The sequence below is a fragment of the Taurulus bubalis genome, assembly GCF_910589615.1.
Source record: "Taurulus bubalis genome assembly, chromosome: 2".
Classification (NCBI taxonomy): domain Eukaryota; kingdom Metazoa; phylum Chordata; class Actinopteri; order Perciformes; family Cottidae; genus Taurulus; species Taurulus bubalis.
Window position 1 is genome coordinate 7,943,682 of NC_136590.1, and position 27,886 is coordinate 7,971,567.

At 40.5% G+C, this 27,886-nt stretch overlaps 1 protein-coding gene across 1 annotated transcript; it reads left to right on the forward strand.

Moving 5' to 3' along the window:
• Nucleotides 1-11,405: 11,405 nt before the first annotated feature.
• opn4b (opsin 4b) lies at nucleotides 11,406-27,564 on the forward strand (the record flags this gene model as incomplete). The annotated part of the gene is made up of 11 exons (XM_079237135.1): nucleotides 11,406-11,528; nucleotides 17,203-17,339; nucleotides 17,512-17,645; nucleotides 20,241-20,444; nucleotides 20,858-21,029; nucleotides 21,466-21,627; nucleotides 22,585-22,692; nucleotides 24,340-24,505; nucleotides 24,629-24,733; nucleotides 26,671-26,745; nucleotides 27,460-27,564. 11 exons carry the CDS (start codon nucleotides 11,406-11,408, stop codon nucleotides 27,562-27,564), a joined length of 1,491 nt encoding a protein of 496 aa, XP_079093261.1.
• Nucleotides 27,565-27,886: the final 322 nt, after the last annotated feature.

Here is a 27,886-nt window from a genome sequence, read left to right on the forward strand (position 1 = left end):
TAATGAATCATAACACGCCCACCCACAAACCAATATTGCACATGCAATATTAATACAGGCTTTTTATTATACTCTAAACTCAAGCTGTGCCATTGAATTTACTTTTCTCACACTGATGATGTTCTGCAGACAATTAGCACAAGAGACAGAAGCTCATCCCAACCCAAGACCTCCTGGAGTTTTTTATAGGTAAATACATCATTTATTTAATTATTTATTTGCTGATACCAGCTAATAATGTGAAGAAGGGGGATTACATCACTTTCTGCCACTGAGCACTGAGAGTCATTTATGGCATCATGACAGGGAGGACTGCTGCTGTCAGACGCTTCAGACTGAACACCTTTTACCTTTGCCTCCTTTGTTTAATATCATCCCACCTCTTATTTCTTTCCCTCTTTTTTAAAACACACCTTTTGGTATGTTATGTATGTGTGTGTGTGTGTGTAAGAAACACAAGGTAAATTCATCCTAGGAAAGGGTTACAAAGCGGATGTTGCTGCACGTTATCTGACGCTACACATCACTGCTGCGAGTGTGTGGTATCTATTTGTCCCTCTGTGGAGGTGTTGGCTCTGGATCAGCGTTTATTGTGATAAAACAGAGGGATCCTGTCTTGCCATTTCGCTGGTAATCCCTACACCTCCAGATCCTCGCTGGCGGTCGAGCAAAACGAGCTCGGGGGTCTCAGCAGGATTTAGGAACACATTTCCAACTCTTCGTCGCTTGTTATCTGATACTTCTCTCCGCATTTCCGCTGTCTCCAAGCCTTCTGTCTCATTCATCTCATTCTTGTTACCCGTCTCCCTCTTTTCTCATCTGTGAAGTTCATAACCGGTTCATGCTGTTATGTGATCATTCTCAAAAGTCCACTATAGTTGAGGTGGATAACACACAACAGAATGATCTTCTCTTTGTTGCTGTATCACAGTCTTAATTCACGAATGTTTGAATCATATCTATATAGTGTCAACCTGAGGTTATTAATGCAGGTTGGGGGGGGGTTGTGTTGTGAAAGAAAAAACCGGAACCCAGGATTTAATCAGAGATCTGTCATTTTAGCAGGAATTCAAAAGCCATTAAAAAATATCTTCTGGCTTTGAACTGTCAAAGATGCAATCTCGCGATCGGTAGCCGATATTACGGCAAGACACCTGTTTTTCATCCAGTTTCTTCCTGGTCGTCATTACTCATCGGTGAGTTACTGTATTGAGTTCTTCGTGACACCAGAGAATATTAATTAATCAACACATAAGTCTGCTGTCATCCTGCTGATGTCCCCATGTCGCCCTGATGATGCACGATGGCGTCTTCAAAAAGGTGAGGCGAGCGTGTTTCAATCGTCTTATCATCTTTGAAGCTTTTCCTGTCGCCTGCACTGCATTTGCTCACTAAAAAGCTGCCGTCAAATGTTATAAAATGAATGTGAGATACGACACAAAAGCTTCTTTAAAAAAAAAAAAATATATATATATATATTGTGTCATGTTACGAGACTGAACCACATTTCAACTCAAGAAGAAAGCTGTATTTTATTTACAGATGTTAGGTTAATGTACCAACTATTATACATTGTTTTATTCATTTTAGTTGTGTGTAGCACATTTTCAGCCTGCTTTCAAATTAGATATACATCTTACAGCTGTAAAGTGTATCCAATAGTATTTTCTATTATATCAAGAGTGTCAATGTGCATCTATTGCAGGGAGGTCTTTAGACACTAATTGACCTCAAGCATGACAAAATAATGTTTTTAACAAACTCTCATAGTAACTGCTTTTTCATTTATTCTGTGGTCACTCATTCTGTGGTGTGTTGTTGACTGCTGTCACCAAACATCTGGATGCATAGCCTGAGGCAACCTGACTTTACTGTCAGGGTCAAAGTTTATCATCACCGGCTCTCCTTGTGTTTAACTTATACTGTCTCACTGACTAACTGAGTGTGCAACTGCCATCCACCCAGTGTCTGCATCTTAGGAATGAGTCGTGTCCTGCTTCAGATCATATTATTATGACGTTAGCATGGCTCATGTGGGGCCATGTGAGCAACTGAGCCTCAGGGTCACAGAATACGACCACAGTCGGACAAAACCACAATAACTAACAATATAACTAACAATAACCCAACATTACCTGACTTCACTTATCATGTGCAATATGTGATATATTATTATCTGTGAAATAAGATCATGTGTCATATACCTTCTGATAAAGGTGCAATATTCTAACTGTGCAGTATCCCCACATAACTTTCTTCCACCTCTCAAAATGTGCAATATTCCCATATGACTCTCCCCTTTTCCTTCTTTTCACAATCCAGGAACAGCACTTAGTACTAGCCTATGTATTACTGTTATTTAACATTTGCCCTCTCCTTTGTTGAGAATTTGTTTTTAAAATTGTATCTAAAATAGTACATATTACCACCTTTCTTGTGCATATTACCACCTTTCTGTACATATTACCACCTTATGTAGTGTTTTTATATTTTATATGTTTTTCTTTCTTATTATAGTGTGTTTTTCTTTCCTAAACTGTTGACTCTGAAAGAGCCCTGCACAAGAATTCCAATGTGTCTGGACTGTTGGTCTATGCACAAATGGCCTTTTTTCTCCATTTTACCAGCCGATCGCTGTCTAGTTCGGAGGAGGTGTTCTCGTCTACAGTGGAGAAAAGAAAAGACACAGAACTGACAGACAGAGGTGACTTGCACTTTATGATTTATTCATGGTCACCTCTCGTCTGCTCCACTCTCCATCCATCTGTCCAGAGGCCCAGATCCTGCATCGCCTTCGCTTGCTACGAAATAGGTCTTAAATCTACATGTCGGTGTTCCCGCTCTTCCTCTCCATCTGATCCCTGAGACTTCTGCTCGTCATCAGTCACGGGTTAGAAAAAAACTATAATCATTCAAGGATGCCAACTTGTTTTTCGGCAAATGTTGATTATTTTTTTCAACCTCAGTTCCTAAAGTGTATTTCTGTCCCGCTCATGTGAGGAACTGAAGGGAGCTGTGGTTTTCTGGTTGTTACTTTAGTATTACTGGGCCGTGGATGTTAACTATTCAGCAAGGCCTTTGATTAATTACAGTTGATTTCAATTATTTTATTTACTTACTTTATTTATTTTTAACATTGTATTCTGTTTTATTGTTATTGTATGTTATATCTTGAGCTCTTTTTGCAACCTCTCTCTCGCTCTACTTTTTTCAATTCTTCACAGATTCAAGCCATGAGCTGTTTCAGGTTTAAAACTACCTCTCTCGCTTGTATAAACATAATTTACTATGACAGTGATATTAACACAAAGTATTTCATTTGTTAGCCCCTAATCCAGCTCAATTTGCAGCTACCATTTATGCCTTTTTAAAGTACAAAGTGTTTCTTCTTTCAGCCTTTTCGGTTAATTCCTTTCAACTACAGTATTACAGTTTAGTTTCCAGTTTTCGTGGAATATTTCACTTTTAGCTTCTTTATGTAGTTCAGCAACCAATTCTTCCAGTTTGACATTTTAGTTGCATTTCCTTTAACAGTGTTGTGCAATTCCTTTGCACTTTAATACGTATGCAATCTGCTGTCAGCATTCACACGCATGTTCTGCAGGAAGAGCATTTTCTATTTGAGATAGAACTATTATTATTATTATTATTATTATGTGGACGGCCAGAAGAAGAAATCATTCGATGATACGATTGTCAGTCTGGTGCAGTTGTTAAACTGGTTGTTCGGAGCGATTCCAGGTCCCGGAGCAGCTTACCAGTCCCAGCTTCTCCCGACAGCCTCTGCCAGCGCTCTTACATAACCAAATACACACACAGATGGTTGTTAATGTCCTAAAATATGAGCTGATGCAGTATGCTTCCTTCTATTTGGAAGGCAATATTATTAATATATGTCAACAAACAATCAGTTGGTTTTAACATTGATACTGCATACTTAAGTTGAACATTTAATTGATTCAATCAATTTGAGCAGATTACTCGTTTTTGAATAGCTTGTACATCTAATAGCAGCAGCGGGACACGGACAGCTTGTCAACATGACCAGTAAGGCCCTTGTAATACCGTTCCAACAGTCCTAATATTTAGTCATGTTAATCCAGCTCAACAGGGCCGTGCTTACTTTGGACATTAGCGCACCATAATTGTTGTTTCATGATAGTCCTCTCTAATCCTGGGTTGCAAATGAGCAAATTAGACGTTAACAGAATTTGTACAATACTTTGATCAGATCACTCTTCTTAAATGAACAGCTATGGGGGTTGATGTAGGAACATGCAACATGTTCTGATGTCATCAGTATGTATTATATTTCCATTTAAGAGTTCTTATCTAAAATAGTATTCAGGAAATAAGTAATACATAGCTGAATAGAAGAGTTTAATACTTTAATAAAACAGTTATCTGTGTCTTTAAACCACTTGTTGCTCCTTCTGGGGTTGCTGGTGCGGCTTTTAAACCATTTCATTGGTCGAATTGAAAATCTATTGAATTGCCTTAAATGTTTATTCTTCAGTTCAGCCTTTTTTCCCGACAGCTGTAACTTGTATAACAAGATCAATCGTGTTAAATTGATTTGATACCAACGTGTAGCTGATTGCGTAGCTCAACACATTATTATTTAAAAATGCGTTCTATAAAAAAAAAAGCCTATTGGCTAATGATTCGTCGGCACCTTAAAGCTGTTTTGTTGCCCTGTATGAAAGAAGCTTAAAGCTTCAGAGCTGAGAGGAAATTGCAATTTGCATTGCCAAACTGCTAATAAATAAAGTTGGAAATCCTTTTGTAATCTCTGGAATTTAAGAGGAAGTTGCTATTGTGTCCCCTCTGAAACAGAGGTTACTATGTTTACAATTTGTTTGGCTGTTGGGGAAATATAATGCATGTAGATTAAGTGTGTGTGTGTGTGTGTTTATTAGTCAGCTTTGTTTACCCCTATATTCTGTCTGAACCCTGCACAGCCTTCCAGCCATCTCACAGATGAATATGTATACATATGACTGCAGGTAGAGAGCTGCTGACCCAGAGCGAGAATGAGAAAGATGAAAGAGAAAAGCAACGAGCTGCGGTGAGCCGAACACTGACTCACATGACACCTATGGTGTCTGCTGGACCGGATTGTTTGCTTTCAGCCTTTCCCAGCCTTCTTTCAGTGTCTCCAGGTCACTGAGAGAAGGGGACACTTGTGGTGTTTGTGGCGCCAAAAAAAACAAACACCTGACTGTGAAGCTGATATCACAGTTACTGTTGCATGTTGGGAACTTTAATGCTTTGCTTTCTGACAAAATACTAGCAAGACTAAAAACTTTACCATTAGCCGCAGCTGTGTGTTGCGGTAATGGGTCTTTTTGACATTTTTCCATGATTTCTGAACATAGCAAATAGTTGTGTTTGCTGCTTTAATAATGTTCAGAATGTACAATATAGCTCCTTTAACGTAACTACTTCAATCAAGGCTAAATATAAACAGATCTACTTTATTGGACTAATGTATCTTTGACTGAATTACCCAGCTCTGTGTTTCTCAATGCACCGCTTTCTTTCTGTCTGTATAGTTTAGTTGTTATGTCCTAATCCATTACTTGCCGGGAGTTATGACTGTACTGACCCCAGATTTGGTTTCGCTGAAATGTGTGATATCAGTCGCACGATCTGATCTGCTGTCCCACACCCAAACAGATTTTCTACAGAAATAAGCTGTCTCATAAGAAATGTTCAACACAGTTGACTGCAGTCAGTGTGTGTCGGTTGTGAGTTTGAAAATCAAACAATCCCAGAGCTGTCTTCCTCTCACTGATCCATGAGTCCACGACCCCTGATATGTAAAAAAAGAGGACAGAAGTTGTGGCTCAAGGAAAACAATTAGCTCCCATGGAGAACAAGGAGAAAGGGCTCTATTCATTGTATTTAGTGGACATTAAAGACATTAAATATGATATATGAGTCACGGCGTGGACCTGCATCCACTCGTGCGTTGCTCCTTTGGATGCACACACTGAAAAAGATGGCGCTAGTGCAGCTGGGAAACTGGTGTACCTCAACATACACAATCTCTTTAGCAGCAAGTATGTGCTGGTGAGGAAGGACAGTTGAATGGTGGGATTTGTATTTGAACACGCAAAAAGGAGAGCCTGGTCTGCTTTTAAAAGATATCAAAAGCTTTTGACTCGAGGCCTCAGAGACATTGCATTTCCCACATCGCTCCAACTACATGTCCAGAAGCAGAACATCAACATCATCAGTCAGACTGATGATGTTGATGATGATGCTTCATGATGCTGAAGTGGCTCGCTGCCCCCTGTGGTTCTCTAGAAGCTCTTTCCTTTCCCCATCTGATGGCTCTTGTCTTCATCTAGCAATCATTTTGACCGCCCCCCGTTGCAGAAAAACCAGAAGAAGTAAACCTAGCGAAGCAGTTTTGTCCCAGACAAATATACAGTAGCCCAGGAGTACACCAAGGCTATTAAATTACGGCTGAGACCGGGTCTCTGATCCAATGGGAGCTATGGGGTGTGATATATTGTCACTGGAGCTGCGGTGTAGGAAGATAGCAAGCGTTCATATTAAATTTGATGTAAAGGAAGAAAAACAATGCATGTTCATGTTAATATTAACTGTGCTTTTTCCACCAAGAAAATGGTATTTTAATTTTAATTCCACTGCCCTTCAGTGGGCACGCAAATAGAGGTCTGTGCTTATAGAATCAATAACCGTTCATTCCTTTTAATTTTATTAAATTAAATAACAGCAGAGTCAAGCCTACAGGCTTGAGTGTAAGATTTACTTACTATTTAGTTTCTCTGAATGTTGCTTAATAGACTCATCTGGTCGACACATTGTTTATTGACAACAACAAACACACATGTCTGACCTTAAATTGGGTCATTGAAGCTAATGATCATTAAACAACCTGATCTGAACAGGACTAAGACAGAAAGTGGAAGTAGGGTCATGGCACACAGCGCGTATTGTGCTGTTCTTTGTATTAGTTGCTTTGTTTGTACAATGCTACTGTTGTGTACAGTAAGTTCCAGATTGTGATCCTCTTAATATCAGCCAGAACTCCCTGTCATGGGACCAGTTTCTTTGTGGGTCTTGCGGCTCCCAAAGGGCCGCGTTGCTTGCAGATACACACACGTGGAAACGCGCTTTACCCACTAAATCAAAATACACAACCTCTACGCATGCAGGAAGGGTTTGTTTGTTAGAGAGTTCAGTGAGAAGTGAAGAAGATTAGAAGATAGACGGTTAAACATTGTGCAACCCTAAACTCACATGTCCATATGGGCATGTGTGTGTGGATATTTTGTGATTTAGTGCGGAGCTATAAAAGAGGCCCTGAGGAGGCGGGAGATACTCTTTCCTGTCACTCACCTTTCACGTAAGCAATCACATCTTTCTACCGGCCAAAGAAAGTGTAAATCTCAGTGTTAAATTGTATCCGCTGTCTCCCAGAATTTCCTCATTTCAACATTTAGCATTCCAGAGGTGGGTTAACTTGATGGAGTTTAAGGCAGGTATACTGTATGGAGCATTATAATACGGATAGATCAAATCAAGCATTCTGATTGGTTGAGAGTGAGTCACGAGGTGTAGTTTATTCAGCCATAAAGTACTGTACAGCCTGTTTACATTTAGAGCGTTCCATATCAGTGCGCACTTAAAATAACAGGTATGTTCAAATTGCGCGACCGTTAGTTGTCATTTCAAGCTTGACAGTTACCAAACATGTTCGTGTAAACTTTGATATTGTAACGTCCGCAGTAACGACTCAGATGTTGGTTTCCTTAACTTGCAGGTGTATTGCTTGAGTGTTCACAGTATTGCAACGGGGCTATTCGCTAACAGTAACGTTAGCTCAAACGGAACAGCTAACAAGCTCACTTAGCATCCCCCACACTAGCATAACGAACGACAACACAACGTCACTTCCTCCCTAAAATTAGATGAGGAATGAAAAGGGTTTGACCACAAAATCATGATAATTTCTAGTGAGAGATAATTACGTCGGTCATTTCCCGACGCGAGGCAAGTTCTCTAAACATCACGGAGGAGAAAAATGACGGAGAAAAGACGGACAGAAGCAGCGAGAGCACTTCTTTTCATCGGTGGCTGCGTGTCATCCTCCACCTGCTTCCAACCGGCAGTACTGTGTCTACAATAATGTACAGTTCAAGGGAACAGTACATTATTGCACGACACAGTACTGCCTCTCGTACCTTATTGCTTAACTAAACAGCATTAGAGAGCATCAGCTACATATTATTGTTGACTACGGAATAGGGCGTTATATAAGAGGTACATTGGGGTTAGTGTGCCTTAGTGTGCAAAAAAACAAAAGCACACCCAAAGGCAGACAGAGAGGGATGCAGCAAGAAGAATGAAAGGAGGTTTGGTATAAGTGAGGCATCACAAGACCTTGCTCTTCCCTCTAGAATGAACAACCACTGGAAGATTGCCACGCTTAAGTTCCTCGACATGTCAACACATTCCCAGTCAATTGTTCAGCATTTCATCCGTTGTGCCGATGTCTCCGTCCGCAGGGCAGAGCGCTCTCGGCTAAACGGTCTCTTGTGTACGTACAGGTTAAAGGCTTTATCGTTCACCCGGGAGCAGTTAGTCACAAGCCAACATGCTCTGGACTCGAGTTGGCTGCCAGCAGTCCAGGGTTCGGCCGCACCGGGAGTCCAGGAGTCGGCCGTCTGGGAGCCGAAGACCGTTTGTCCGCCGTTGTTAGGCCGGTAACTGGCCGGTGTTCAGATCGCTTGCACCGGGGCTCGGTCTTCACACCGCTTGGTCTCCTTCACGCCGGCTCCGGTCTTCTCTGAGTCGGGTTGTTTGTGAATGCAGCCCAAAGTGTGTGATAAACTCTATCTAGTGCAGTAAACCACTGCGATCATCGGCAGACACTCGGGTCTCTGTGGTCACATCAGCTGGAGAATCTAACGTAAAAAATATTCGGGCGGAAGGAGCCCAACATCCGGTTTTCAAAATACTAACTGATATGAATATGTTCAGAACATTTCTGACCACATCCAAACATTTTAACTGTACTGGTCTTACATAAATGTTGTAATATGTCAAACACAACGTACTGTTACAGTTAAGGCGGCCGACTCCCGGACTCCCGGGCCCGGGTCACTGGCCTCACCCCGCCCCTCTTTCTTTTTTTTCTCCGCAGAGTTACAAAATTAAAATATGCTTAAATAAAGCAAGAAAACAATAACACAAACACACGATTATAAACGTATTTGTAATACGTCAAACACAAACATAAAAACAATAAAACAAAAATATGTGTATAATCAACATACCTGTTTAATCAACGTATATGTGTATATGTGCAATACGTCGAACACAAACATAATCAGGGAGGCGATACGTTTCTGATCAAACGTAATTGGGAATGCGTATTAGTTCTGGGGGAACGTAATTTTTAGGAGACAGGGTTGGAGGCAGTTGCTATGGATGCTGTTGCTATGGAATGTAGCCTACACTAGCAGCAGGGACATTGCCTCTTCTTTTTTAACAGGCTATAGCGTGATATTGATTTCATTACTCAGATTTCGATTTACACTCATTTTTATGTTGGCATTTATTGCACAACCACTGAAAACTCAGACTTTGATAACTGCTTTTCGTGGACGTGTGTTGCCTGTCGTTACACTGTGGGTACCACACATCCTTAACAGTATAGATCTGATTTGTATTGTTTTGCTATTATAAACTATTTTGTTTTTAATTTAATTAAACTGAATTAAATCACAAATGGTATTTTCTTATAGTTGTAGCAGAGAAAAGAGTAGCTTTGAACTTTGAACCGCAAATATCTTCATGCTTCCAGATTTAAAGATGATATAATTAATATATGCGCAATGGATCACACAACTACTTGTGTGTGAACGGGGTCATGAGACTCAGCTCTGAAGCTCACAGCATCTTTCAGCTCGTTGTTTAGCTGCCCAGCCCCAAACTTTACTGATCTGGTTCATTCTCACTCTTGTAGCGTCGAATAGGGAGCGGTTGTTCAGTGTTCAGTGAGGAATCTCTGAAGAACTCACCTATACTCTACCGGCTCTTCTTCAAATGACAAACATACAGATATATAGCAACGAGCTGGTGAGCATATGGAGCATTTGAATAGCTAAATCCTATATATATATTTCCCTTTGGAGTTGGCGCAGAGCAAAGACAGATACAAAAGAGAGTGAATATTGAACTTCCCTACATCATGGACAGAATGACAAATCAATACTTAATACTGCTGGATGTGCATAAAATAAAAGGTTTGCTAGAACATTGCTTACACTGCCCTAAAGTGGGCACACAAAAAACTGTTATTGTAGGAGGCAATCTATCGATTTAAAAGGAAATTATGGCATTTATCAAACCGAGTTGTATTCTCATAATTGAAGCCTTTTGCACTTCACACTATTCCATATGATACATTGTTTAGGGAAAATAGCGCCAGCCTCCTTAAGTTTGGCGTGTTTTAAAACGCTTGTTTCTGAGTCTGACCAAAAGTAAACACAGCCTCCTTTATACCAACTGCACTGGGAACCCGAACAATTTGTCTGCAGTAATAATAAATAAACAAAGTTACAGAGACAGTTGTCAGAATGGACGCAAATAAGACTCAAGTGGGACAAAAAGGAATTTCCTGTGAAGTCGTTGTGTTTCCTTTTCGTACATCCTTCATTTTTTTCTCTGAATTCGTACTTCCTTTGTAGGATCACTGAATTTGTGACCAAATCAACCCTGAATAATAAATTCCTTTTAATCCTATCTCCTATCCCTCTCTAGTCTTTGCAGCAGCATGTTCTCCTGACCTTTCCTCACAGATGCACTATGAAGTACAGTCCAGTTGGCATGTCGCTGCAATGCAATAAATAAAGATGATCTGTTTTCACATACATGAAAGATGTGAGCAATACTTCTACAAGCTATACCTAAACATGTTGTTCTCTGCAGCTGCACAAGAGGACAGCAAGACACTGCAAATTGATCACAAGCCAGGAATATGTGCGGGAAATATTGTTTTGTTTACATGAAGTCTTTAATGATTGCCCTTTACCTATATGCCTGTGGAGGAAGCATTATAGGAAAACCAACAAGGGAGTATTGACATGAGAGAGAAAATTGCTCCATTGATTCCTCGAAGTTAAACAAACACACAGAACAATTTCTAGTTCTATCAACGCACACACGCACATGACACACTCAAAGTGCAGAGATTGGACGAGAGACAGAGAGCACTTCTTTCCCACCCCTCCACAGCTGCTGTACTCCCAGTACTCCCCGACTGGCCACTTGGACTCCTAGACCACCTCACATAGACCCTGCAGCTCTCTGGACCACTTCTAACACACACACACAACTGCTTTTCATCAACCACCGGACCGGGCATGGATTCTCGGCTCCTGATTGGACCAGAGGTCCCCACATCGGACCCGACCTCGCGGGCACCGTGGAACATCAGCTCCATCGGTCCGCACCGCCTCATGGAAATGTCTCCTGTCTCAACAGCTGTGAGTGTCCGACCACCACCCCCTCTTCTTTGAGTCGTTTGCTTGTTTTGTGACTGAAGGAAAAACCCCTGGAGAGCTTCTGTGCACAGCAGCGATCCAGAACACCTAAATACCAACTCGCCACATCTGGCAAAACAGGCAGAAACTGTCCGATTTAAGTCATTTTGCTGTGTTCCTTCCTCCGCTTTATGTTTTGAGTGGTACCGTATGAGGAAGGTGTGAGTGAGCTTGACGTTGAACTCTCTGTGAATGAAGGAATCACACCAGCCTTCCGCGCGTCCGCGCGCCGTTCATTCACCGCCGGAGCTGAATGAGAGGGAGGCGTAAAAAGCGCAACTCCAGTCATCTCGAGGGTTTCCACAGCTCGGCATGGTTGTAAAAAGATGCTGCAGATAGGTTCCACCTCTGTGGTGAAAGTGCACGTGGATTTTTTTGTAACAACATCTGTGCACACAAATGACGTTCACGAGTATATTGCAGAATTGTTCATACTTCCTACATCTTAAATTGTGGTGCGTTTAGCGACCTTGTTGCATGTCAGAATTCCGGTAGCATTCATGAGGACTTGTTTGTGCCTTTTGGAACCTTGTGTTGCACTAAATGGCATTTCATTTAATCACTAAGTGTGCTCTAATAATGTCACATAAACCAAATATGCCTATGTGTGTCTTCATTTTAATTTACTACATGCAGGCTGCAGGTTAAATTCAGTTCAGATCTAAGGAAATTCTTTTTGCATCATAAAGACATATGTCTTGATGCTGATTTGGATGTTGTTTGTAAATCCAAATATATACTTTCTTTAATCTAAAGCTGTGTAACCGTGCCAACTCTGATACCACTCACATCCCCCTGCAGCCTTACGTACACATCTATACACCTGGAAGGATGTGTGTTGAGAATGTTTCATAACCAAATCTCATGCACTCCATCTCTCTCTGTCGGAGAGTGGGATTAGTTTACGCATAGCCTTCAGGGAATTCCTTTATACAGATGAGTAAACCAATACAGTGGTGTATCCACCTCTGCACTGTACGTAGAATACAGAGCATGTAAATAAAGTACAGTGCATTAACTTTTGCCCAGGAGTCCAGACATTGATTTGAGGGAGAAACAGATGTTGGAAAGATGTACTTAGAAGCACATGGGTGCACCGCCATGGTAAATGTAGTTCAACAAGTGTGAATGTTTCAACTTGGACTTTGAAGTTCAGACCTGGAGGCTTCGGTCTCATGGTCTGGCCTTCCTGGTGCTGGGAAAGCTGATTCCGAAGCAATGCCCGAGGGCAGCTTCTCCTGGGACAGATGGGATCTTCTACTCCGCAACAAGTGTGGTTTTCATTTAAAACTCTGTAAAAGTGTTCTGTGTTTCTCTCCGGAGCCCTCTTTTCTTTTACCGTCATCTGTTGCTTTTTCACTTTTGATCATTGAATCTACAATCTCAAATGATTTAAAGAATATGGGTCCAATTGATGACTTTGTTTAATAAGGTGTGTGGGTCCGTGTGCATGCGTGTGGATTTGTTTTCTTCTACAAAGAGACTGTGTGTGTGCGTGTGCATGTGTGTGTGTGTGTGTGTGTGTGTGTGTGTGTGTGTGAGCCTCTGAAGTTGCAGATAACGCTCACCCGCCAACGTATTAGCTGATTAACAACTTGCTGGAGCCGTGCGGCAGATTCAGAGGCAGATGATTACATTACATTACATTTCATTTAGCTGACGCTTTTATCCAAAGCGACTTACAATGATGATTAGATGATTAGTTGTGCAGCAATGAAAGAAAGGATGTCGTAGTTTTGGAATGTTGTTGTGTTTTTTTTTTACCTTTACATATTCAGTATGATGAAACCTGATGAAAATGAAATCAGTAAAATACTGAAGCTGATTAATTTGCAAGACCACAAGGTTTTAACTGTGCAAACAAAACAAATAAAAATGAATCAGATTAAAATTAGATTGGCTTTGTGTGAACAAACTGGTCTAATACTTTGTCAGCTGCAAACTAATATTCAGCCCATATACTAGTAAACAATTTGGTTCCATCATATTGTACTTTAAAAAAATAATATTTCAGTGCTTGGCCATATGGCAGAAATCAATATATTTTCCAATATTGACATGCCTTATGTATGCAGAATCACTTTAATCACATCATTTTTTTAAGTGAAATGAACTGTGTTCCACTGTTTTATATTACATCAGACAAAACATTTTTTTTTAAATTTAAAACAAAAATAATTAACAACCATTTTTGTTTCACTGTCTTGGCAACATTATTTTTAGACATATATCATTACAATATGCATCCACTGAGAGAGTACAGAGGATAACACCTGATTTATGTTTGACGATTGTAGTGGATGGAACGCGGCAAAATATCACTTGAAGAGGTTTAAAAGAGAAATGATTTGATACCTGTAATCTAATCAGATGAAATCCTCAATGCCCATTTTGAAATATTGAATTATCACCTTTCGGCAAGTGAAGCTCTTCATTTACTGTTGAGGCTTAGTCCCATTGTCCCGGCTGTCTGTTGTAATGTGACGCCTGGATGGACACGTTTCTAATGAAAACACAATTCTCTGCACTGATTATGAGCATTACTAGAAGTACTTTTTTCATTTAGAGCCCCTCAGTCACATGTATTGATTTGTCTTGACTGGTGCACATATGTTGCAAATAAAGTAAATTACAGTGCATATGTTTGCGAGCTTTAAACACATATACACAGCTGTTAATGCTGGTATATGTACACGTTTGTGTATGCATGTTTTTTTACTCAGATTTTATTTCTTGGAAGTTTGAGTCATACATGGGTACGTGCTTGCAGAGTGTAAAGAGATATTACCACCCACTTTTTGTAATCATCTTTAAGGAGACTTGCTGCTCTTCGTGCCTGTCCTTCCTCCTTGCTGTGTAATCGGCAATAATCTTTCCTCGCGCGGCTAGAGAGGAAATGAGAGAAAGCAAGACAAAAGGAAATGAGTGATTTAGGAAACAGAGGAACAGAAGTGATAGGGGAGAATCGACAGGGTTCGGGAATCAGCGGCGATAGCGGAGATGAGAAAGAGATCCAGCAAGGAGAGTGGCAGGGATGTGAAAAGAATGAAGCAGGGAGGGAGGGGAGACCTTGAATGTGATCACCACATCACAGATGATGGCGTCAGAGGGGATCTAAGTGGGTCTATACATTCCACACACACACAGACACACACACACACAGACACACACACACCATATCTCCCTATCACCCTCTCTTCCTGCACTTCCTTTTCCCTCATTTGCTTACATGACCACTCCATCACTGTTCGCAATATCAACTGTCGTCCTTTTTAGTGACAGGAGCTTGTGACTCTGCAGGAAAGTAGGCCTGCTGAAACAGATGCTGTACAAGCACAGGCATGAAGCGAGGAAGATTGTGTGTGTGTGTGTGTGTGTGTGTGTGTGTGTGTGTGTGTGTGTGTGTGTGTGTGTGTGTGTGTGTGTGTGTGTGTGTCATGTCACGATCTCTGAAATGAATTCTCAAGTGGAGCTGTGTGTTCTGAAGTGCAGCTGTTAAGTGAAAATGTCATATTGATATAAAGTCAGCTTTTAGGATGTAACAAGAAACGATTAAAAACTTTTAGCTTTTCTTTCTTCTCTGCACTGTTTTTCATGCGTGTTTAGTAGCTTCTTTGCACATTACCGCCACCAACTGTCAATAAGCAATGCTATGATCTAATGCAATATGAGTTTAATCATCATTTTACAGTTTATGCTTAGGGAATGTAACACATTTATATTAGTTTTTTTTTGTCTTTTACTTATTAACCAAGGATATGAATAGATCTTCCATTACAGCTTTATGGTTTATCTGTGGTCATTAATAGCTATTTCTCTCCTTCTGTTGTATTGATATGACTTTCTTAAACCCCATCAATTGACACTTCGCTAAGTCCTTCCCTTTCAATGCAAACTGGCAAATCATAGCGTAGCATTGGCCAGTAGCATTGGCCAGTAGCATTGGCCAGTAGCATTGGCCGGTAGCATTGGCTCAACCTGGAGAGGTTGGAAGAGATATAAGTTTCTAAAACGTCCCTTTTCTACGTAAAAACCTGTGGAGCTAACATTAGCAGATTACGTTAGCACCTCATAGCGTTTGTACTTGCTACGCTAACTCGGCAACGTAGCTCTGACAGTTTGACGGAGTAGCAGCGTGGGAGGGGCTTAGCGAAGGGTCATTTACAGATACTGTAAGCTAATGTAAGCTGTGCCAGAGGCTAGACAGTTACTTTGAAAAGACACTTTCATCTTTACTCAGCTCTTGAAATACGATGAACACTGAACACTTCAGAGCGGGTACTTGTGTTCTGCTTGAAATCACCTAATTATGCTTTAAACCTCAGATTAACAGTCCAAACCAATTATTATGGACCTAATTCCTTTGCCTAAAAATCCTATTAAATTTTTATTTGAATAGATGTAGTCATGGTCTATAGAGTTGGCTCCTGAAGAAGTGGATTTTCTCTAACTCCAGGGCTTTATCTAACATTTGCTGACACATTTAAGCACCCTTTTTGAATGTGTACGAACCAAACTACAGCCATATCTTTAATCATTTAAGTCTAGTACAGTTTCATTGTTTAAATTGACAATGACTTCCCAGACAGAAGCAACAAAAGATTACCCACAAAATCCATCTTATTTTTTATGTTAAAAGATCTCCTTGTCTATCCTATGGAGGGTCATTTATCCAGTAAACAATCATAAATACTTATTAAAAATAGATGTTCTCTCAATTACAGTTAACAACGAGTACTTGCAGTAACATGAAGAAAAGAAGAACCAAGAGCTGTACACAATAATTTAAACAGGGAAACAGATTAACCGCCTTCATATAGTCTAATCATTATTTCTTGCTACATATTCAAATTTTTAAATGAACAAATCAAACTCCTATATGTATATCTGCATTATCAGATGTTTTGGCGACATGGGGGCAGCAGAAACAAGTTGTTATCTTATCTATTTTTTATTTGTTAGCAAACAATTCACAGTTTTTTGTTACGACAATATGCCAATGTAACAGGTCTTAAAGACAAAAGTTTGTTTTCATTTGTTGATTTTGTGGAATAACGAGAATGCTTTGCGAGTAAGTTTCCCAATTAAAATGTTTAACTTCCGACCCTCTAAGCATTTGTGGTGCACGATGCCAAACGCAAACAAAAAACATAATTGACCGTGAAAAACTGTTGTTTCTTTGTCAAGTTAACACAATTGAACTCTCAGCTGTGCAGCCTCCACATTTTTTTCTGGCTTTTTAACATTTAACTGAAAAACTTTTGCACAGAGAAGGTAACTTTCAGCTATTGTTTACCTTAAACAGCTACCCAATAACATGGCGACATATCTGGACATCAATTTATGCAGAACATGTTGTATTATATAATAGTATTACCTAAATTAAATACAGGCAAATATACTTTACATTGCTGGTAAAGTTTTAGTTGCTGGTTGACAATGTGTGCTACAAACTGCTTCTTCGTAATGTTGGAGTAGATGCATTTAGAGTTTACAAATGGGAACCGTTCCATTGTACTTTTCTCTCGGAGAGTTCAGAGATGTATGAGTTCTGGGTTGTGCGGAAAGCAGCCTAAAGCCAAAATTAACCCGTTCCTCCTTGTGTTCCTATTGCCAGGGTCCCGTGGTTCCAGCCCACATATTTCCAACGGTTGACGTCCCAGACCACGCTCACTACACCATCGGGGTTGTCATCCTGATCGTGGGCATCACAGGCATGCTGGGAAACTTCCTAGTTATATATGCTTTCTGCAGGTACCTTTTTTTGGGTACTGTCGTTTTAATGAGCTTCTTTCAATAAATATGTTCAGCACAAATCTCTTGGGCTGTATCTGTGAAACGAGATTATACACAGTCCTATTTTACCGACAATATTTGTGTGTGTGTGTGTGTGTGTGTGTGTGTGTGTGTGTGTGTGTCTCGGCAGGAGCCGGAGCTTGCGGACACCATCCAACATTTTCATTATTAATCTGGCGGTCACAGACTTCCTCATGTGTTTTACTCAGACGCCAATCTTCTTCATCACCAGCATGCACAAGCGATGGATCTTTGGAAAGAAAGGTAATGCATAGCAACGGTATCACATATGATTTTGCATTTTAAAATGCTGCAGAGTACCTGATGCAAAAGCAAAATAAACACAATCAAATGATGTGATACACTCTATTTTACAGGTGTGCGCACACACACACACACACACACACACACACACACACACACACACACACATCATTAATAATTATGGACACCCACTTTAAATTCCACAGGGACCTATGTAACACCCTGTATTTTCTATATGTGTGTCTTCCCAGTGTGTCCTGATTGTTTATTCACTTCACCTGTTCTCGTTCCAGACTCCTCCCTCCTCATGCCTGATTGTAAAGCCCCGCCCTCATTGTTTCCACCTGTGCCTCTTTGCCTGCCCTCCCCTGTGTATTTAGTCTGTGTCTTTCCCTTGTCAGTTGCAGGATGGTCTTCTTGGTCTCCCATGTGTGTACATTGCCGTCGAGCTGTAGTTGTTAGTTTTCTAGTGTGTGTTTCCCGTACCAGGCTTTTCCCTTGTTTTGTTTGTTTAGTAAAGTACCTTTTGATTTTGCCTAACCGTGATTCCTGTCGTCTCTGCTCCTGAGTCTCTAACCCCACCACACCCGGTCTTGACACCTACATTGACTCCCTTTCCTTTTAAATGTAACCAACTATTCAATTAACGTTCTACACACACTAACTTGACATCATCTATCACCCTTTTGTGCAGCATCCAGTATCCAAATTCCATCGACCACAAAGAGCAAGCAAGAAAGCATGTTGGTAGTGTGTTTTCTTTTGCCTTTGGAGAGAGTGATGCATTATGCATCAGCATGTAGCCTAGTGGGAGGTAAAAAGGTGGCAAAAGAGACGCCACTGATCAAACACTGATAGAGTATTTTCCTTCAGGAGTTGTCCTGACCTTGAAGAAGACAGCATATTGCTGTTAGATCTAGAGCTCAACTCTCAAAGGTGGTTACCTGCAAAGGTTACCTTTCCCTCTGCCTATCCTTCAAAAGACGCACACACACACAGATGTAGATAAAAAGGAAAGTCAGGGATGAATGGGGTGTTAAAATAATAACGCCAAAGCCTACTGTGCGTTGCCTTTATTTGTGTTTATTCATCCGGTTTTACTAGAACTCCACCAGTTCGAACCACACAACTTTCGATTATTGCTGGATATATTTATTCTTTCTAGTTCTAAGTTCTAAGGACTTGAATGACCCTCTGCTTCTTGTTTTGTCCCAATAAATTAAAACAAGAGAACCCCAGAAACTAAGTGCAGAATTCCCCTCACTATATAAGTCGAGATCCAATGACTCAACGACAACTACACATTAAAAATGTTAGCCTACATTGTGTTTTGTTTCTTTGCGTGTAATAATCTGTTACTCTTGAAACAGTTCAAGTGCCCACACTTCTAAATTTTAACCAACTTTGCAAAAGATTTGCAGAAACACATGCAAATTAGTGCACAATATGAGTTAGGTGCATTTAGATAAATCGGTTGGTGCTAATCCTCAAATTGCTGCCATCACAGAAGGGCACGACGACATTAAATAATTAAAAGAACACCAAACATCTCAAACACTGGATGGATTCATGTGGAAAACACGATATGTGAAGATGAAATATTGCATTTGTGTTCGTTTTTATGATTTGAGGAATCAAACATAGCGCCATACAGATGAGAGATACTGATTTGTTTTGTCTTAGTGGCATTTAAGACACATTCTTCATATTTTGTGCCCTAAGTCTGTTTCCATTGCACTTTGTAAATTTCATTTTTATTGATGCACCACATTTTTAAACAACCTTTTAATTTCTGAGATGTTTTACATACTTGTTATGTTGACGCCGCAGGGTTTTAAAATAATGTTCCTCTCTGGGGAACGTCTGCTGTTCCTTTGGAGCCAGTCTTGAATGCATTAGCCTCAGTAACTTAACAAGGCCTGTCAAACACACGCAGTCAGGACGCCGGCCGTACAGGCGCTGTGATATTCAACCCTCGAGAATTGTTTGTTTGAGTTTCTTCACACAGGCGACACACTTCAGATTTTGTCTTGTGCCTGGATGTGATTATTTGGCACCATAATTGCATGACGTGTGACCGGGTGGTGGGAATCGCACATGCAGAGCCCGAAGGGACAGCAACTGAAATAGTGATGATTGAGTATATTTTGTCAGTGTGTCTCTCTCTCTCTGTGTACAGGCTTGCACATACAGTATATCTGCAAGTGTGCATGTGTGTATCAGATGTAGAACAAAAAGAGACACTTTTGCATGTAAATACTTCCATTACAATCTGCTTAAAATGAATAATGAAGCATGTTTGTTGCAGGTGTTATGTAATATATGATTGTTGATAATAGGATATTTGCAAAGAATAAAAAATAAAAATCTCATATGGCAGTGAGATGGACAAAACAGCACAGAAATGACCCATACGGATCAGAAACCGTCCATAAAACTGAGTTGTGGGTTTAAAAACACAATTAGTTACAGTATTTTCAGCTGATGGTCAAGAAATGTGTCATCAACTGCCAGACAATAGATTCATCCTGATAGCTGTTAGAGTCAAAGATATGTTTCCTTTCCTCACTCCTTCTTTCACCTCCCCTCCTCCAGGTTGTGAGATCTATGCCTTCTGCGGAGCACTGTTTGGTATCTGCAGTATGATGACCCTGATGGTTATTGCGGTGGACCGGTATGTGGTGATCACCAGGCCTCTGGCCTCCCTCGGGGCGATGTCTCGCAGGAAAGCCCTGGGCATCCTGGCTGCTGCCTGGCTCTACTCCGCAGGATGGAGCCTTCCTCCCTTCTTTGGCTGGAGTGAGTAACTGCACACAGAGGCCTGAACGTTGAGTTATTATTGATCAGTTTAGTTTGTTAAGCTCTGTCTTAGTACTTTTCTCTCACTGTTTTTATTTGCGTCAGTGTCTCAAATTCCTGCTGAAAGTTGTACTACTATGTCAAATAGATCTGACTTTGCTTTCTGACAATATGGCAAATACATTTAGAATAAAATCAGTTATTATTAGGCATCACCTCATCATGCTTACCTGCAGCTAACAATACAGCCCAACAATATGAAGTAAATGATGTGTAAATGTTGGTCAGCATCGAGCTAAACGTTCCACTTCCACGTTCTACCTCTTCCATCGTCACACTGAACTCAAACTGCTGCAACGTTTCATATTTATCGGCTGACTGAATTTACGACCGTATGTGTTTCTCTCCCACAGGTGCTTATGTCCCAGAGGGTCTGATGACGTCTTGTTCCTGGGACTACATGACGTTTACCCCGTCGGTCCGTTCCTACACCATGCTGCTCTTTACCTTTGTGTTCTTCATCCCTCTCTTCATCATCATCTTTAGCTACTGCTGCATCTTCAGAGCCATCCGTCACACAACGCGGTTGGTACACGCACACACACACACACTGTTTGCATTCATTCATGCTCCGATCGTGCTCACTCTTGCAACACACACCTCCACATGCATCGATAAAGACCTGTTGGGTATGTGTGTGTGTGTGATACTGATGTCTTCTTGATTAACTATGTGTCAGGGTTTTTAAATTCATTTCCTCGGATGTCTCGCTCAACATGAACTCATACTGCCTTCTCCGTCTGACTCAAATTGTTTGTGTGCACCCAAGTACAATACATGTTGAAGTCAATTAACTTAGCTGTCAAAAGAAAAGAGAAATGTAAACACAAATTTCCTTCTGAAAACAAAAGATCTGAAAATGACACATTGTATCTAATATTACAAATGACTTAAAATAAACGAAAGACAAAATAAAATAAGGTTTCATAATAACTATGTTGCGTGTGTCTGTGTTTGACAGAGCAATAACAAAGATCAACTGTCAGGGAAGCAGAGACTCAGCCAAGAGGTTCCATAAGATGAAGACTGAATGGAAGATGGCAAAGATTGCTCTCATCGTTATCCTGCTCTTTGTCGTCTCCTGGGCGCCTTACTCCTGTGCAGCCCTCACTGCATTCGCTGGGTGTGTGTGTGTGTGTGTGTGTGTGTGTGTGTGTGCTTTGTCAATGACCGCTAAGGAGACATTTATCACAGTCTAGTGATGTCAAAACATCTCAATAAGAACTGAAAACCGTCGATGCTCTATTGTTCACTATAATAAAGCAGTATAGTTTAGGGTTGAATATGTTATTATAGATGCTCTAGAAACATATCAGATCTTAGTTAAAGCCACTATAATCATCATTTTCATAAGAGGAAAGTATCAAATGACAATGTGAAAACAATTTGACAATATGAAGGGGTTGCGTTCTCAGAATCAACGTCTCTGTTTCTCTGAATCATCCACAGACCTCATTGTAGTTTTCATAAGGGAATGTATCTGAACTGATATACTGAGATATATCAGTAAAAAGATGGACTGAAAATATATATTGTATGAGGTATAAAAATGTGTATTGGGAATGTGAAGTAAGCAAATTGGAATATTGTGGAATTGTTTTTTCTTTTCTTTTGAGAATTGGGAACTAGACAAGTATGTTGTTGCTTGTTTTCTTTATTAAATATATATTATTTAAATGTAATGAAGTGTATTTAATGTTTAATGCTTTTTAAATCATTTTGAGTAAAACAATGCATGTTCCAAAATGTAAAAAAATACTTTCATGGGCCACATATCATTGCTTCCTTAATTTGATGAGTTTTGAAGCAGAGTGCTGGTGGTCAGGACATCAGACTAATTGTATAATAATGAGCTATTAGTTGTAGTATTTGGATTTGATAGGATGAGCAGAAAGGCAGTATTGTTCTTTAAAGACTTGATGCTCTTATTAATGACATTTTGAGTACACATTGTATTGTTTGTGTGATTGTGTGACCCACTTCTGTGTCTCTACACTAGTCCACACCCATCACTTCTCTTATCACATGAATGTCTTTCATTCCTTCTCTCATTTGCCAACCTCCCTGCTGTGTCTCACAGGTACGCTGATATGTTGACTCCCTATATGAACTCTGTTCCCGCTGTGATCGCCAAAGCGTCTGCGATCCACAACCCCATCATATATGCCATAACACATCCCAAATACAGGTAGGTTGCACACTCAAGTGTTGACTTTCATTAAGAGATGATAAAAGGAATGTTACAATATGATGAATTTACTATTTACCTAACCATGCTCTTTGTCACAACTCTCAACTTCAAGTTTACTTTATTTGTGTAACCATAATTATGTTATAATTAGAATGTAACATTAAAATGTGACATTTTTCTGCTTCCTTGCCATTAGTTTTCTCTCCACGTAAATATTGAATTTTATTTTGGTGTGTCCGGTTCTTGGTGTTGCTTTTTCTCTATTTGTTTTGGCAGAACTGAGTTTTCTCTGTGTTGCCAGGTTGGACTGTGTCCACCAGTCTCGTCAGCTAGGGTTTGATCAAACGGTCCATATTCATATCAATGTATTTTAGTTTCGAGGCCAGATCATGTTCCAGCTGTTTTGTCTCATCAGCACCATAGTCTGTAAATACAATGTGGACGTATTCACCATGACTTCGCTTATTGGTTTGTGGACTTTTTGAAGCCTTGAGTTTGGCATTTTGGCCCTTCATATCTTGGTTTAGGCATTTAGGCAACCAAAAAGGTCACAAATAACTTCCGTGAACTGAAAACACACTGTGAATGGGTCGAAGTTGTAAGCAAAAAAAGAAAACCTCTCAGACCAGACGACGCCATGGTAGCGACCTGTCAATCACAAGATCACACATCCTAAAGCGTACCCTGCTTTATGGTCTATTTTACTCTTAATGGGACCATCATTTACTAAATGAACATCATGCTGTATTGAAGAAGACTTGAAACTATCTCCTCTAGTTTCTGACTTCTTTTTGCAACCAGATGACCGTTAGAAAGAATGCAAGTAGAAGTTACTTTTCAGCCCCTGAATTTGCCGTTGAATCACCACTACATACATAAAAAGATTATTTTGAGTATGTGTTGTCGATGCCCAGTTGTTGGTGTCAGTGGCACTCTTGGCACTAAAATTGACCTCAGCATAGACATGTCATTGTTCCCACACGTGTTGATGAGGTATTGACCAGTGAGTGGCAGACAATTGCTCATCAAAATGGGTGATACCAGTCATCGGGCTCCTCAGGCAACCGTAGAAAATGTTCATGGCTTCTCTGACAAACTGAATGACTGGGTACTGCAGGGCCAGCGTCAGCATGTCCCAGCAGCACAACCACCGATCTGTTCACCACCACCAGGCCAGCTTAGTCGTTTGTTAAGCACAACAAAGACATACAATGCTTTTACCTCTCCTCGAAAATGTAATTACAATGTGTATCCGAAAATAGGAATTAATGGCAATGACAAGCAAAAGTTGAATTTGTTTTATTTATTTAAGTTAGTCCCACCTGTCCCTAATAAAAAGCGCTGCAGGACGGATTATTTTTTCTTTGGCTATAATTGATGACTGATCTGTTTATGCTTGACACTACGGCTTAATGAGTTTATAGTTCACTGTCAGATTTACATTACTAGATGGATGCCTTGACTATATTTATATTCTTTCATTCACTTCTTGCCAGAGAGAATTTGATTTATCTTACTGGAATCCTAATTAAAGATTAAATTTAGCTCGGCATCCAGGAACGTCAAGGGGTCCTTAACTTCATTATCATATAATGAAATCGGTTAAATTATAGATTTGCATACGTCTCTCCATCCCCCCCGCAGGTCAGCGCTTGGCAGGTATATTCCCTACCTCGGGGTGTTGCTGTGTGTTACTGGCAGAGGCCGTTTCAGCAGCAGCAGTTTCCATTCCACGCGCCAATCAACCCTCACCAGCCAATCGGAGAGCAAAGGCAAGGCCCGCAACTCCTCCCTGTCTGAGAGCGAATCAGTGAGTGTACCTCATATCTAATCTGGTATGTCTATGTCTTACACTTCCAATGACACATGCTTATGAATACAGTTGCTGATGTTATTCTTGTGTGTGTGATTTTGTCCTTGTGTCGCCTCGCAGGCCCGCTTCTCAGACAAGGAGGAGGACTGCTCGTCTCGGACAGCCGCCGGTCGTCAGTTGTCCGTTGACGTTAAACAGATGCGCCATACCAGCCAGAGGACAAAAGTGAGAGGCAACAAGGGAGAGTTTGAGAGAACCGCCGCCCACAACCCCACTGACCCAGCCATATGTCACCTCTCACAGATCACAGTGAGTACTGGGGCCTAGTTCATACACTAACATTTAGATATACAACTATTTCTCTCACTATTCATGTGAACAACTGGGTGCAACACGAGGAATGCCGACCTCTTTTCAAGCATAGCCCGACCGTAACAATGATATCTATAGCATTCCATCCTAGGTCGATAAAGATCCATTCTCACCTTGATTCTCACATGACAGCCAGGTGGACTAGAGACTCTCGTGGACACAGGTTAAATGCTTCTGACTGCCAGAGGCAGTGAGTCAGAACCAAGAAGCAACTGCAGGTGCTGAGAAATGAAGCCAACGCGGAAGTGCCATAAACTGCAGTTCCTCAAATGGCCATTTTCCATCTGTAGTCCCGAGAATGTTAAAAAAACTAAAACAAACCTAAAAACAGAATTCAAATTAAATATACAAGGATTATAAAATGTTGACGCTTTTACAATACGTGCACAACAGTCAAACACAGCTAAACAACAATAAAAGACATGTAGGTAGACGATGGTCGACCGGCAAAGTCAAGACAGACAGAAAGTGGACAACAGACAAACAGAGGGAAAGTACAACATGGACAGATTGAGGAAGGCAAGGAGCATTGAGAGTGTATTGAAACTTCCTCCTTTCAATATACTCTATGGCTAATTTCCTCCTTCATGATTTACAATTTTAATATCACTCACCCATTTAAATGATATAGAGACTTAAAATCCACTGACGATCCATCTATTTTCAAATTTTTGAGAGTTCCTGCCAAGATGGTGGCAGCAGAGCCGCCCACTTTACCTATGAGTGACGTCACGTATGTCTTGGATAGCCAATAAGAAAGACACTAGGTTATATAAAAAATAAAAAAATGTTTTACTTTTATATTATATACTGAGCTGTATCAAAGTGATGTCCATTATTATGTGAGGTTAAAGCTTTTAAAGAATGGAAAGACGGATACTTATTTGCTTAAAATGTAATTGTTTGCATTTCAATGCATCTACGTGTGAAGGCATGGTGAAACCCAACACTTTTCACATGAACAGTGCTTCCTGGCGAATGCCTGCGTCGTCGTAAGCATCAAGCTGTCAGGACAGTGGCAGGGATTTATGTGGGGCATACAATATATGGAGCATTTCCGTCTCTCTGTAATCATCTTAGTTCACAGAAAAATCACAAGTAACCCACATGTACACATACACAACATAGGCATGCTGCCATGCAGGACTCCATTACAGAGGGTCCAGAGACTAATCCAATAATCTGTGAGTTTCAGACTTAATCCACAGCTTGCATTACACAACCTCGTATTTCAACGTGCTGCACTTGTTGCAAATGAAGACGGCTGATTGTTGAGTCTCTGAGCTCCATGTGCCTTGATCCCATCACAGAGCATATACACTTTTACTTTTGTCTATAATCAGTGCTTACCTACTGCGTGTAACATATACTTTAGCTCTCTAATTAACACGTCATATCTTGTTTGTTGCCAGTCAACCTTGCAGTGATGACAAGTCTCCATGTTTAGAGTTGCTGGTAGGACAGATTTCACAAAATCTCACACTATTCCTTTAAGAATTACTTTCACAACACAGTGGGTTTTAAGAAAACCTTGAGATTGTCGGTGCCCCCATTTTCAGTGCTAATGCTAATCCTGTTGCTATTGCCAAATGTGATGTTTCTGGCACAAGCTAACTTCATATAAGGAAACACCCTGACATACTTTTAAAGAGAGCTGCTCTTTTATTAAAGAGTGCGTGTTCAAATCGTGATCTGAAGCCACAGAATGTGACTAAGAGGGTCAAACAGTACAACATATCTTGTGATCATAACTAACACTAAATGGTTGTGTTTATGTGCGTACTGTTCAGACGCTGACGGAGCCTGAAGACATCTCCATGTCGGACATCACCAGCCTGAAGCCAACCAGTCATCTTCCTGCTACTGTAAGAGTCCTCCGATCGTCATCCTCTCGCCATGTGCAGTAGATGTGGCGTTTGTATCAAAAAAATCAAACAATTCCACAAAAAAATTTAATCAGCAATCATTTTGCATAGCAACAACTATTTTCGGAGTTTAGCTTTTAAGTAGAACTCCAGTCTGTCAGTAAGATAAAGTCCTTCAACCTCAACCTTTTCTGTCCATCCTGCCCAGGGGATTTAGTTATTTGCGTTTTTAAGTGGCTTATCATCCATTCTTCAACTCTGCTCAATGATTCTACCACATTTAAAATGGCTCTGTCCAGCTGGACAAACTGTTTTAAAAGTGTAATGGAATGTGAAATGGTTGGCATATCGCTTCTTGGTTTTCATTCTAGTCTACTCAGATGACTCGACTTTGACTACTGTTCTATTGTACTGTAAGAATCCCCCAAACTTAAAGAAGAACTATAGATAAAAAACTCAAGGGGAACTGCATGAAAGCCATTCATCGATCCAACCAATCAATGCATTTGACCAGCTGTGAATGTTTCATGTCTTACACTGAAGTGGAGTGGATCCAAATCAGAGCAACAGTTGATCAAACTCAATTATCTCCCTTAACCTCCATCCCAATGTAATTTCCAATCATCCACCTACTCACATTTGACATGGGGAGTCTCAGTCACAATAACATCAATGAACATCTGTCTCTCTCTCTCGCTTCCTCTGCCTCCACAGCTGGACAACGTGATGGAAGAGTCTAGGCCAAGGAAGACAACGACGTCCGTCATTGTAACCTCCATATCCAGCCCGGCTATATTGCATAGTCCCGCAGGTTTTTAGCCAGACTGGAGGCTGTAAACAGCGTTACTGTAAACAGGTGGACAAAAGTGCAACAACCGTGTGTAACTGTGTGTGTGTGTGTGTGTGTGTGTGTTTTTTAATATTTCCTTCCATGGGACTTTTCTGGACCAGCATGCTGTTTGCTAGTTATGGTAACTCAAAACCAGAGCATGTGCTTTATTTTTATTTTGTTTGCGTACAGAGTGTGAGTATGTGAGCGAATGCCTAGTTAATTTAAATATGTTCGTATTAGCACATATAGATGGCCAAATTGCAAAACCTCCTATCTGCAAAATGATCCAGGAAAACTGCACTTTATGTA